Here is a 13,532-nt window from a genome sequence, read left to right as displayed (position 1 = left end):
TCGATTGTTTTTGTTTTGTTTTTTATTTTTGTTTTCGATTTTTCCCCCGATTTTGTGAGCGAAATTCGGCCCTCTTTCCCTACCGCCCGAGCGTTGTTGGAGCGGTCGTGGGGCGGAGAGAAAAAACTCATCACCGCTCGCTACTGTTCACCATTTTCGATTTCGATAGTTTTTTTTTTTCGATTTATGTTTTCGATATTTTCCCCATTTTTGTGAGCGAAATTCGGCCCTCTTTCCCTACCGCTCCACGACCGCTCCAACAACGCTCGGGCGGTGTGACCATGCCTTAAGATGTATTCTGAAATTTCAAGAAGGCAAGAGTTGGTTGAGTGGAAAGGCCGGAAACCAGAAGTACTGTCAGTCAACAGGCAATGATCGTTGAGATACTCATTTAGCTGTTTATGGGCTGCCTTTTTAAAAAAATTTACTTACAATTGATAAGAGAGAAATGGGTCTGTAGTTCATCGGTTGTCTTTTATATATGGGTATTATTTTTTATAGCTTAAAATAATTGGGTACACTACCTCTTTTAAGTGAACAGTTGTATGTACATGTAACTGGTTTGAAAATAATTATTTCAGCAACCTTTAACAAGTCATCGAGACCATAGGCTTTGCGGGTGTCAATACCATTCAGTTCTTTCAATACAAACTCCTCTTTAATTTCAGAAAAAAAAAGAGGGCACTCTCTGAGGATGGTACATTATTCATATAACTATAATCAGTATCCAAATAATTTTGTATTTGCGTACCGGAGCTCTTTATTTTATCTGCAATAGAATTAAAATATTTCATTAAATAAATTACCAATGTCTACATTGTTTTCAATCATTATAGGATCTTATTCAAATCTGGATAACTCTTTTGTCAAATTCCTTGTACAGATGTGAACTGTATCCCTTGGTATTCTGTTGTCATGGTAGGTTGCCTGGCATTTCAATAGGCATGTTACCCATAGTAACTAAACTATAGGCATGATAGGTTGCCTGGTATTCCAGCAGGCTGGGTTGTCATAATAAGTAGACAATAGCTTAATAGGTGTGTAGGATTACAGACTCTTTGTGTTACATATTTCTGTTTGATGTGCTGGCAAGAAAAGCCAAGCCAGCTCACTCTGACTTTTGATTTTGGAGAAGGTCTCCGATTTGGGGTGTTTTCCGAACCAAGGAAAAGGGCGAATGCCACTCGACCCAGTGCAGGCAGGTTCCTCTCTTAATGCCGAATTGTAAGTAAAGTTTGGTTTATAATTATGTTTTTAATGTTTATGCCATTCTTATGCTTAATATGGCATGTTTGTTTCCAGATAGAAAGATAAATTTTACATATATATATATATATATATTCTGCTCATTTTGTCACCAAATGACATATTTCTTATCTTACTCCATTCTTCAAAGAGTATGTAATTATCCTTACGAAAATGAACCAAGTTGTATTTTGCTATTTAAAGTCATACAATTCTGTGTCGTTTAAAGAAACCTTTTTTTAATATATTCTTCGTCGTTCATCGGCATATTTTTTCTTCGTCATAATCGTCCCATCTTCGTAGTCGTCGTGGTTTGTCGATCTCTCCTGTTTTCGAACTCCACATTTACCCGATTGAGGTTTGATCAAGCAATTGATAAACTTTCCAAGACTTTCGGTGACATGATTTAAAGGCCTTTTTTCAGATCGATCTCCTCCCATAAACTTGGGACAATCAATGATGATTATACTCCTTCTCTTATGCAAGTACGCCATTTTATGATTTCTATATGCAAAGATTAATTGAGTATCCATTTGGCAATATACTTATGTTCTCAACGATTCGATGTTAATGACATATATTTTGTGACATTAAATTGATAACTTCATTTATATCTTGAATATCCTTCGGTCTTTTATTCAAGGTGGTTAAGTAGCCTGTAGATTAATAAGTTAATTAGAGCAGTTTCGCTCGTGACAATCGTCATACCTTCATGTTCTATCTTAGAGTCGTTTTGAGACTCCAACTTATTGGCTAGGAGGAGTTCTTTTATTACGTTCCATTTTTGTTTTAGATCGTTTCTTGAAAAATCTTTGAACTCATTACAAGAATATTCCCGTTTCAGTTTTTTGTTCATGCTATTTATTTTATTTCGTGTGCATTTATATTTTTCCAGACGTGTTCAATTTGACTTACATCAGATAAATGTTTACACTATACAAATTTTGCTCTTGAAAATAATAAATATTCATCTGTAAACCATGGTGCTGGTTTTGACTTTTTACGTATAGTGATGTATGGCGCATACTTATCACATAGTTCAATAAACTTTGCTTTAAAGAGTATCCACATTTTGTCCACATTGTTTATATCGGTAAATAAATAGCTCCAGTCCACACTAGACAGATCTTTCAAGAACAATTCATAGTCCAATTTACGGAGAGACTAGCCTGGGTCGTTTTGGGGAGTGAAAGTTATATACTGTACGTATGGTCACTCCCCACTAACGCCTGGGAGCCCTACCTATATTTCCACACATACGGGTACAAGACCAGAAACTTTCGCCCCCGAGAATTCTACTTTCCCTCTAAAAGATCTAGCCCTAAAACATGTACATGGGGTCCAACTTCATTTCCAACATTTCTGCGATATTGATTTCATTTTTAAAGAAGAATTCATTAAAAAAAACGAGAGATTTGTTTTGAAAAGATGGAGAGAGCTTACTTCCGTGGTTACGTCGCCATCTAGATTTCTTTGTCTTCCGCTTGGCGACAGCACGCAAATCCCGCGATTTGCGTGCTTGTACCCGTATGTGTGGAAATATAGGTAGGGCTCCCAGACGTTAGTGGGGAGTGACCATACGTACAGTATATAACTTTCACTCCCCAAAACGCCCCAGGCTAGGAGAGACCGCATTTACGAGATCTTTGGCTTATATTTCACACTATTCTCTTTTAAGACAGCATAGATTAAAGAATGGTCACTTAAACCAATAGACTGAACTCCAGACCTTAATGGACCAAAAACATGGGAAACAAAAAGATCAATTAATGTTTTACTACATGTATATGGTGTAATACGAGTGGGATTTGAAATCATTTAAGTTCAAATGTTTCACACATTTGTAATACTCTTTGTGACAAGTTATTACAGGTTAGCACATTGCAGTTTCATATCCCCTGTAATTAATACTCTATCTGTTAATAATTACCAACATTTTCTATATCAAGTTCAGTATTTTCAAATTCATTAATCGTTGCCTTAGGTTGTCGGTATACTATTCCAAGAAGGTATGGTCTATGACTTTTTCAATTGAAATTCAATCCACATCAGTTCTGAGTTGTCTTCAAGGTCTTGTCTTCTCTTATAGACTACATGTATGTTTGTCTTTATATAACACCCTACGCCTCATCCGCTACTACCCTCTCTATTTTTTCTCTCAAAAAAATATGTAAATAGCCGGTTGGGAAATCACGATCAAGCCAAGTCTCAGATAGCGCAAAGATGTATGGATTTGCATTGAGAAAAAAATTGTATATCATCTTTTTTTTATTTCGTAGACTGCGAACATTTAAATGGCCTATTTTCATGCTTCTGGAAAGACATATATATCCAAATCATTGTCCTCTAGGGCAAAAGATTCAGAATTTTCTGGATGGGTTGTATATTTTTTCAGGGGAGTTGATTCATATAATAAAGGTTACATATCCAATCTTGCGTTGGGTAAAATAGATCGTCTGTCACATTTCCACATTTAACATGTGACCAATTGGAATATTTCACACATAAAATCGATTTCTTATCGTACACTTTTAGAACAATAGATACATGTAAAAGCAATGTTCATCGATGGACTAGGTAGAATGTACAGACTGTGCTTACGTGTGAGCATGTTGACTGAAGTTAAAGTCTGTCGAGATCTGCTAGGTTACGTATGGTGACGATCTCGCCTCTCTTTCTTTGTGATGACGCGGATCCTGCCTTCTATCTTCCAGGCTTTCGTAATAGCGTCACTTTTCAGAGCTTGTCTGACGATTTCTTGTCGGATCGAAGTTAAGTCTTCACGGATGAAAACCTTCATATTTGTCAGTGATCTCAGTTTGGTTCTTGCAGCGTAGACCTTTTGCCTCATGTTGTATCTTGCGAATTTTTATGATCATCGCTCTTGAGTTCCGAGATGATTCGGTTCGTCTTCTTGGCGTTACACGATGGCTCCTATTGATGTCATTTTTCATGACGCTGGTGACCAATTTGAGCTTGCTTGGTGTTGATGGGGTCAATGATGAGAGCATCGGTGTCTTCATTTGCTACCTCAATCATCCCATACGCACGTCTCGGCATTTTTCTTCGTCGTTGTGGTCATACTGACATTTACTTCATTTTTTTTCTTTCTAGTGGTCACTTCTCACTTTTCTTCTTTCCAGTTGCAACACTTTCTTCTCCAGTCATAGTGAGGTTGTTGGGAGATATCTGTCCGTGTTGCAAGAAAATTATCAGATTTCTAAGGTAGATTTCCAGAGTAGGTTACTTTTATACGGTGCATGACTACATATACATTCACATTGCTGTATTCTATTCTTGAAGTTTGTAGTTTTGCCAATCTCGTCTACTTCTGTCGAGCCTTCTACGACAGTTGTCCAAAACTTGTTTCTTTCTATTCTTGTTGATACCGAATGCAGCGTTTTGATGTCCCTGGTCTTGTCTTGCTGTACAATAATAATTTAATAATTCTACGTTCCTTTCCTTCTGTATGACCTCAATGTTATTCTCCCAAAATTGCGCAAAAAATAATGCAGCTCTATACACCCTCTGTTAATTGAACTGGATTAACATATAGATAAAAGCTATATAAAAATTACCGCAAAATTATGCTTGCGGCAATATTCACAGCTGAATTACACGTGCTGTATAATGACTATATTCAATTAAATTCAATTTATTTTCCACATATTGAATAAAAACATACAATGTCATTGCAATCGAATACATACATAGATGATAACAAAACAAGTATAAATAGTTACAATATATTACATAAAAAAGACATAGAAGATCAAAACTTGGAGGGGATTGACAAAGGCCATATTGATCTATCAAGGTCAATCCCCAAATGAATGAAAAAAAATGGAATACATAAATTACATTAGAAAAAATAGATCCTTAACCTCAAAACCCCAGACAAAGCAAAAGAAAGTAAAATACGAATAAAGGGAAAGGAGAGGCAAATATATAACCACCTTAAGAGGGAAGAAGGTAAAATTTATTTTCCGTTTGAAAGATCGATGCAAGTCATGAAGATAGAAGAATTTCAACTCCCTCTTCAGCCTGCTTCTATCTTACTTTCAATACACACCATCACACTCACAACCTCACACACACATCTCCCACACATACGATTTCTGTCACCCATTTCATATTCTTTCAATGATAATCGTTCTTTTCAACCCGGATAGGAAAGGTCTAGTTTGGTAAACAGTACCATTTCCTTATTATGGCCGGGTATCATGATCGATGCGTGACGAAAATGTGACAAACAATGTTTTGATGTAACCTGTCAAAATGGTCTAGTTTTATATAGGTTAATGGTGATTTCAGTACACCTTGCATCTTGTTCAAAACATGTGTATTGGAAATTTGTTCTATATAGATAAGGTCCAGATTGAATCGGCAAAGAAGTGCATTTTCATTTCAGCAGTGAAACTTGGTAGGCCAATATATTCAGATCCTCGCTTTGCTCAAAGAGATGTTAATGTTAATCTTCCATGTATTTTCCTGTAGGTATTTCAGTTGTACAGCCAAGGACAGAGTTACTTTAATTACCAAAGTCTTTTAGAGTGGTCTATCTACGTGTTGACATTCTGTCTCGTAATACCAGTCAGTGAAGCCCGATACGAAGAATATGTGTTAAGACAGGTATAGTACAGTGCACTATATAATAGTTTTCTGGAGAATGTTTCGTTTTATTTGTTGTTATTTTCTTTATAGTTACGATGCATTGACAAATGTAGATGCTTAGAAATATTTATATTCAATCAGAGTAAAGTTCATAGAGCAAAATGCTGAAAATTTAATCAAAATCGGATATTTCAACGAAATTATTGAATTTTAAAGATTTTCATTATTCCGGTGAAACAGTTCTTGGCATGTCTCCATGAATATTCATTAGGTGGGCAGATGATGTCACATCCCCAGTTCTTTTGTATTTTGTTATATCAAACTAGGATTATTCAAAAAATTCTACCAAGAGCTAAAACGATTGGTTTGGATTGACAACTAATGAAGTGCATTAGTTATTTATTGCTGCAACCAATTTCATCATAATGGAGACATATCATCTGCACATTCATGACAAAATTATGATTTCATGCAATAACATAAGAAAAAGGAAAGTTGGGATGTGACATCATCAGCCTATTCATGAAAACATGGCTAAAACTATTTCAATTGAATAATGCAATTATTCAAAATTCAATAACTTTGTTATTTGTTATCCAATTTTAATGATTTTTTAGCATTTTGCTCTGTAAATTTTACTCTAATTGGTTAGCTAGCTTTAGGAGCTAGCAGATTTTTTACTTCTTACACAAATTTGTACGTGCCTTTCTTGAATTATAAACGACGAAACAAGGTTTACGGCATCAAACGTGTGTTTATGCTTTTGTGAGCTAATATGAGGAGAGGAGTGCTGTTTGATAATTATTACCATATTCAAATGAAATATCACTGTTTTGATTGTAATGATATATTGTATTATCCTTATAAAGCAATCCCAATAACTTTTATGGCTTCTCTGTCTGGGTGTATAAAACTTTTTTAAATTCAGATTTTGATATAATTTTATTAATAAAATAACTTCATTGGAATAATTAAACCAGTATTTTAGTAAACAAACATGAATTGATAGACTGATTTTGAATGTGTGTTTATTGTATGATTCGTTCATTCATTCATAAAAAAGTAATCTTTCATTTTCACAAAATAGTCTTTTGATGTCTTGCGAATTTCCCGATCCAAGGAGATGTATCGCTCATCTCGTGTCTATATTTAGTATATATATTTTTTTTTCATTAGGACGTGTTCGGCAAACTATTATAGCATTGATATAGCTTTCATTGTATTCATGTTCATAATAAATTCATAATATTTTGTATATCGTGTACAGAAATGGCAATGGCAGTGTGGTGCATTGGCTATCTTTCTGGCATGGATCAACCTCACCCTCTACGTTCGACAAACATCAAGCCTCGGTATCTACGTCATCATGTTTGAAGGTATGGCCCACTGAAATATGGCTGCACGTCTCTAATTGACCAGGGGTCCATTGCAGAAAGAGTTGCGTTTAAAAGCAAGTCAAAAAATCGATTGCAAGTCCCAAATGCGCGCTGTTGATTGGTCGGAAATCAAGTTGCGCGTGATTTTTAGAGTTGCGATTGATCGCAACTCTTTCTGCACTGGCCACAGTTCCACTAATATCGTAGGATCCCGCGACCCCGCAATATATACAGTACATAAAGCAAATTATATAAACATTTTGATTCTTTTTCATGAAGATAAATTGGGACATCATTAGTTCTCTGAGATTCCTTATCGCCAAATTGGGGGTACTCTCGGCTGCATCCCTTACAAACATATCTTCAATATAATAATGAAAGTTCATGAATTGCCTAACATATGGCAAAGGTTTGAATTATAAATATTAGCAATTTCATTTCTTGTGATTATATCGAAAACATATCTCATTTGTAGATACTCATCTAGATAAACAGAAGTGTGCGTCCCTATGTTGATCTTTGTTAGAGGGCTTCGTGCATGTAGATCTTAGAGCAAAGAGTTTCAGGGTGACTGATGTTTAATGAAACAAGGAGTCTTTCATTTAAAAAACAAGATATGAAATACAAGGCATTCGTTTTTATTTCGTTTTTGAGGATATACAGTGCGTTTCAGAAAAAAAGGTAGTCCAAATCTAGAGGGCTGATATTCGAATCATGGTTTTATTTTGTGAAATAATTCTTCATGGATTTAAAAAGGAAACTAGTCAGCTTTCCATCGCTACCCTACTTGTACCATTTGTGTCACGCATGAACGAATTAATTGATGTCTAAGACAACAGGTGCAGATTCCATATTTTCCAAGTTTGGTAAAGCAGGTACAATGTGCGCTTGATAAAATAAAATGTCTTTCAAGGTAATTTTTGGAATGAAGAGTCAAGTCATTCCTACGAAATGAAGATTTAAAGTTGAATGTCTTACCTGTACTTCTTATTCACCCACACGTTCAACATGTCCTCTCATTTGCACACATAGCTGACAACGTGGAAGGATACATTGGCGGCGGAAGCCAAAAAATTTAGGGGGTGTCCACCTGAAATTTTGGGATGGACACAGGTAAAAAAATGGACAAGCGCCCCCCAAAAAGGTTATCAACATAAATTTTAGGAGTTGGTAACCAAACATTTTTGACAAGCAAAAAAAAAAAAAAAAAAAGTTCATCAACCTAAATTTTAGGGGGGGGGGTCCACGTGAATTTAGGGGGGACGCAGGAAAAAAAATTGACAAGCAAAAAAAAAAAAAATTAGGGGGACCGTCCCCCCGCTTCCGCCGCCTATGGATGAATATCTTGGACAGCTCGTCTCACCATTGCCCAATCATTGCGCTAAGCATCCACCTCATGTCGAGTTCGGCCCTGAAAATCATCAAACATCTTGTTTTTTAAGTGTCCCCAAAGGAAGTAATCACAGGGCGTAAGGTCAGGCGATCTTGTTGCCCATTCTCCGTCATGGGTGAGGGCAATTACATGCACTCTATGTCCAAAGAGTTCTTGAGTCTATCTCAAACGAGGTTAGAACGATGGGCAGGAGCGCCATCCTGAATCCACCAGAGATGCATGTACACCACACGACCCTGTCTCTCAAAATGTTGGTCCAACTGTTGTACGATCCCCTCGTTATTCGTCTGCTGGTACATTTTACTATTTTTACTCCTTTGGAAGAAAAAGGACCCATGCACTCACTTGGCCATTTCGCGCCATTTCGCACAATCCGACCCACACACTCTATTTTTGTCGGCTCACTAACGGATGTCGGGCCAAGGCATACTCATGTCATGGTGGCCTGTGAGCCATCTAGAAAAGCTAGCCTCCTCGGAAAGTGTCCTTCTAAGAGCTGATGGCGCGCATGCATCCGATATGGATGCATACGGAGGTCCCTTTTCGTGATCCTGTTAAATGTTTCCATAGACAGTCCGACTCCATTTCGTCTTGCTCTCGTATCCCTTGGTTGTTCCATTAGACGTTGTCGTACAGCCGCAATGTTTTCTACTGAACGTGCTGTGCGGGTTCTTCTAGAGTTTCCATTGTTTCTGTTGACATGGTTGAGGCTGGTGCCATGTTCCCGATATTTCTTCCCGCTTGCCTAGATTGTTTTGTTTGGTGGATGATCTCTTTCATGGAAATGTTCTCTGAAACTTCCCAAGTCATGGGCATGCTACCTGTTCGGTGAAAACTGGTCACCAAGAAGATTCGTTTTTCAATCGTAAATTGAACCATTTTCCAAAGGTAGAAAGAAACAAACATAAGCTACTTGCCTGATTGAAGAAGGCAACTCTTTTGTTGTTGCGTTTATTTCCGAGACTAGCAAAAAGCCATTCAAAGAAGCCATTTCAAAACCAAAAGATTGTTGCCAGCTCAGGCATAGATGAAAGTATTAAATCAGCCTCTGCCCTCTCACCAACTTTTCAAAAACTTGGAAAAGGCGGTATCGGCTTTTGTTGTGTTCAACATCAATTTATTCGGTCATGCATGACACAAAATATGGTACAAATAGGATATAAATGGAAAGCTGAGGAGTTCCTCTCTTATATCCAAGGAAAATGAATTTTCATGATTAAATGGGCTTTGAATATTGGCGCCCTAGACTTGGGATTACTTTTTTTTTCTGAAACGCACTGTATGCCTATATATATTTTTTTGGTTCCAATTTCTATTCAGATGTCCTTCTCAGTACTGTTCAATTTCTTGCCGTCATCTTGCTCTTCATCGTGGCATTCGCTTTAGCCTTCAACACCTTACTTTTAAATCAGGTAAATGACTGTCGTTAAAGCTTGAATCTTCACCCAAAGAATGTCTAGATTGTAAGTAAGTTTGTCATCTTCATAATCATGAACAAGGATATTTCCGATCCAGATTACCGAACCCCCCCCGAAAAAAAAAAATTATTCATAAATAGAGAGAGCGGGGGGGGGGGGGGTGAGCAGAATAAAAAGAGAGTTAGGATGAGTAAACGGATGAAAAAAAATGTTGGCAGTTGTTAGAAGGCATAGGGGATGAATATTAGTTCTTACATTAAACAAACATAGAAAAGGGTATATGAATAGTGGAGTGGATTTTATGCTTTATATCGCTTTGTAACATTAAATCAAGAATGACACAATTTAGTTAATCTTTGGATCTAAATCAGAACAAAGTAGATATCTTTCATTCGCTACTCTACTGGATTCCAGCATTGGCCTACATATGAATTCGATACCATATTACTTCCATTATAAATTTACCCATCTCCAGACTGATTTCCATTCCTTCGGGGATGCCTTTCTTCGAACGTTTGCCATGACGACAGGAGAGCTGGACTTTAGTCGGATGTTTCACTCTCAGAACTACCTTGGGACTAAGAACGAGAGCCCAGTGGAAGACTACATTCTGACTGCTGTCTTCTCAGACATCATTACCAGCATCACCTTTGTCGTCTTTGTCATCACGATGCCCATCATTGCCATGAACTTGTTGGTAAGAAGAATTTGGTTGTGTTTTGTATATCAGTCAGCAGACCTTAAATTGATTTGTTTGTGGTTCAGTCATTTAATTCGTGATTCATTTTTCCCCTCCGTAATCCCTCCATTCCTCTGCGCCTCAGAATAGTTTACGAGATAGATGCTGTGTTTATTATTATTATCATTATATATTCGAAGTTGTGCTACCAGCATATTTCGTGTACCACATCTATAACTTGTCTCAATAGCAAATATTACACTAAAGGTAGGAAATCCGCGGCGCAGCTGCAGGAGCAGTAGCAAGATCTTCAGATTTCCTTTTTTTGTACAATTTTTTTCCGAAAGACATAGTACCAGTAGAAATCATGAATTGTTTTTTGAAAAAAATTGTAAGCATGATATTCTGTATTTCTTTCCAAAAACAAACAAGATAAAAAGTTTTAACTCTACTCTTGGGTGATGATGAATTAAGGTATTCAATGTTTTTCACAGGTTGGTGTGGCCGTTGAGGACATTCATCGCATTAGACAGAAGGCAACATTCTATTACATGAAGTTAAAGGTGGGTTTTCATTTTTGTCTTATAGACGTCATACGTATCCTGTATCTGTTCATTACCTTACACAATTTCATTTTGTATATCGTCCATCAGACCTATGCCTGATATTACAAAGTTTCTCAAGGAAAATGTTATGAAAAGTCATGTAGATTACGAAATATTTCCCTGTTCATTAGAGTCAAGTCAAGTAGGTTTTGATTGTTGCCCAATTTGGTTTCTTTTGTGCATTGTAATACGCCTAAACGTCGCTTGTCATTTCCTTGTGCTTCGAAATCATCTATGCTAAATTACATTAAAACGTTTTGTGTAATAACTAAAGTTATTTGTGGTATTGAAACTTTGCTCAGGTGGATCGTGTGATATCAGGAGAGAATATGGCTTTTGGTACCCCACTACGTAAATACGTCATAAGATGGCTTCCTATGATCACGGTCCAGTCAATGAACATGCGACTTTCACGTCAATCCAGAGCAGCAAGGTTTCGATCTTGGTTTACTTCTGTCTTTGATTTTGAAAAGCTTCGAGAAAGCGTTCGAGAGGTCTGTTTGAAGAACCAGGAGAGAAAAGAACTTCGCGCAAAGGTAATTAATGTAGGAAGAATTTATCTTACGCAAGTAGCAGATTGTGGTGATGGTGGTGGTGTTTTAGAGTAAAATAAGACATTTTCACTACCTTGGGAGTTTCTGGAAGCACAAGCGACGTCCATGGTACCAATTTCGATACCCCTTTGACGCCTTACATACACACACACACACGCACACACTCACACACACACACGCTCACACATCCCATACACTCACTCGCACGGTCATATCAAATACACACATGTACGCGGTTCCAAACAGCCACGAGACACACAAACTCACACCCCCACGAACCCGGCAAATTCACTCGCACACACTCCCACACACACCCTTCCGAAAACTATAAAAAAGGGAATGACGAAGACAGATGACGTACCATGGTAGCATAAGACAAAGAATGTTGCCAAAGTGCTTCTGGTACTGAAGGTCAATTGATTGCGAATTTTACCCGAGTATAATGTTCGAAATGAAAGAAAGCGAGATAACTCGATATGATGCTTTTCAGGAGATGGGATGTGTTGTTTTGAAGTTGAAAAAAGGCGTACGAATTAATGTTGTATGAGTCGGATCACGCACAGCAAAAAATTGAGGGGTTAACTGATGTACATGTACATGTACATAGAGGACCACACCAGTTATTTTACACCGGTGTTAAATTGACAGTTTCAGTTTAACACCTATCGGTGTTATTACAACACCTTCGGTTGTTACATTTACACTCTTTGGTGTTATGTTCAATCTCTAATACCCTTTATACACAGGATTTTCTTAGCCCCGGACTATTGCTAACCCCGTTCTATCCTTTACCCCGTACTATTTTTTTTTCCTTTTCACACATGCCAAATTGTTATTGCTAACCCCGGATAAGGAATGCTTGCTTTTCACACACGAAACTCGCTAACCCCGGACTAGTGGTTTTTGTCGATCATTCGTAGTACAAGTACTTCACTGGTACCCTTTTTATACACGCTAAAATTTCCTTAACCCCGTACTATAGGTGGGGCTAAATTGCCATTTAGCCCCACCTATAGTACGGGGTTAAGCTTAGCCCACTTTCGTTTTACACTAGCGATCTTAACCCCGTACTATCGCTCTTAGCACCGCAATAGCTGGGATAACCCTGCTTTTTTGCAGGGCCAAATAATCCCGTACTAAAGGTGGGGTTAGCCCACTTTGCAAAAATGCTGTGTAAAAAGAAAGTGGGCTAAGCTTAACCCCGTACTATAGGTGGGGCTAAATGGCAATTTAGCCCCACCTATAGTACGGGGTTAAGGAAATTTTAGCCTGTGTAAAAAGGGTATGGGTGTGGTTTCAACACCTCAAATGTGGTCCTCTATTAACACCAACACAGTTTTTACAGTGCACGATCAACGAATACTGTTTTATTCAAGGCGATGGAGGCTGAAACTAATGACATATATAACCGAAAATCGGACGAGGCTTTATTTTCCATTTACTTACACTGCGTTAGCATGTCACCTTATCATTCATGTTTCTATGTTTCGTTTTTTCTGCACTGCAGAGTTCATCTAGCAGTCAGGGTGACCAGACCGATGGTGGAACTGACCAAACTGTACTTCAAAAGCTACGTCAAATGCGAGACGAAATCGATGGAATGATAGGTCAGGTCGAACATAGTTCTGCCTAAATGTATAGGCAAAGT

At 37.6% G+C, this 13,532-nt stretch overlaps 1 protein-coding gene across 2 annotated transcripts in view; it reads left to right on the top strand.

Annotated features, from left to right (window-relative positions):
* The window catches only part of LOC121413427 (transient receptor potential cation channel subfamily A member 1 homolog), a 30,738-nt gene extending 17,206 nt beyond the window's left edge, over positions 1-13,532 (top strand). For both annotated transcript variants that reach the window (XM_041606239.1, XM_041606240.1), the window contains 7 exons: positions 5,743-5,877; positions 7,127-7,235; positions 9,949-10,040; positions 10,522-10,743; positions 11,220-11,288; positions 11,633-11,866; positions 13,392-13,532. In XM_041606239.1, the coding sequence (XP_041462173.1) occupies positions 5,743-5,877; positions 7,127-7,235; positions 9,949-10,040; positions 10,522-10,743; positions 11,220-11,288; positions 11,633-11,866; positions 13,392-13,517 (987 nt within the window). In that variant the 3' untranslated portion in view covers positions 13,518-13,532. The remainder of the gene's footprint in view (positions 1-5,742; positions 5,878-7,126; positions 7,236-9,948; positions 10,041-10,521; positions 10,744-11,219; positions 11,289-11,632; positions 11,867-13,391) is intronic.

This window comes from Lytechinus variegatus, chromosome 4 (assembly GCF_018143015.1).
Source record: "Lytechinus variegatus isolate NC3 chromosome 4, Lvar_3.0, whole genome shotgun sequence".
In the NCBI taxonomy this organism is placed as follows: Eukaryota; Metazoa; Echinodermata; class Echinoidea; order Temnopleuroida; family Toxopneustidae; genus Lytechinus; species Lytechinus variegatus.
This window is presented reverse-complemented; position numbering and strand designations above follow the sequence as displayed.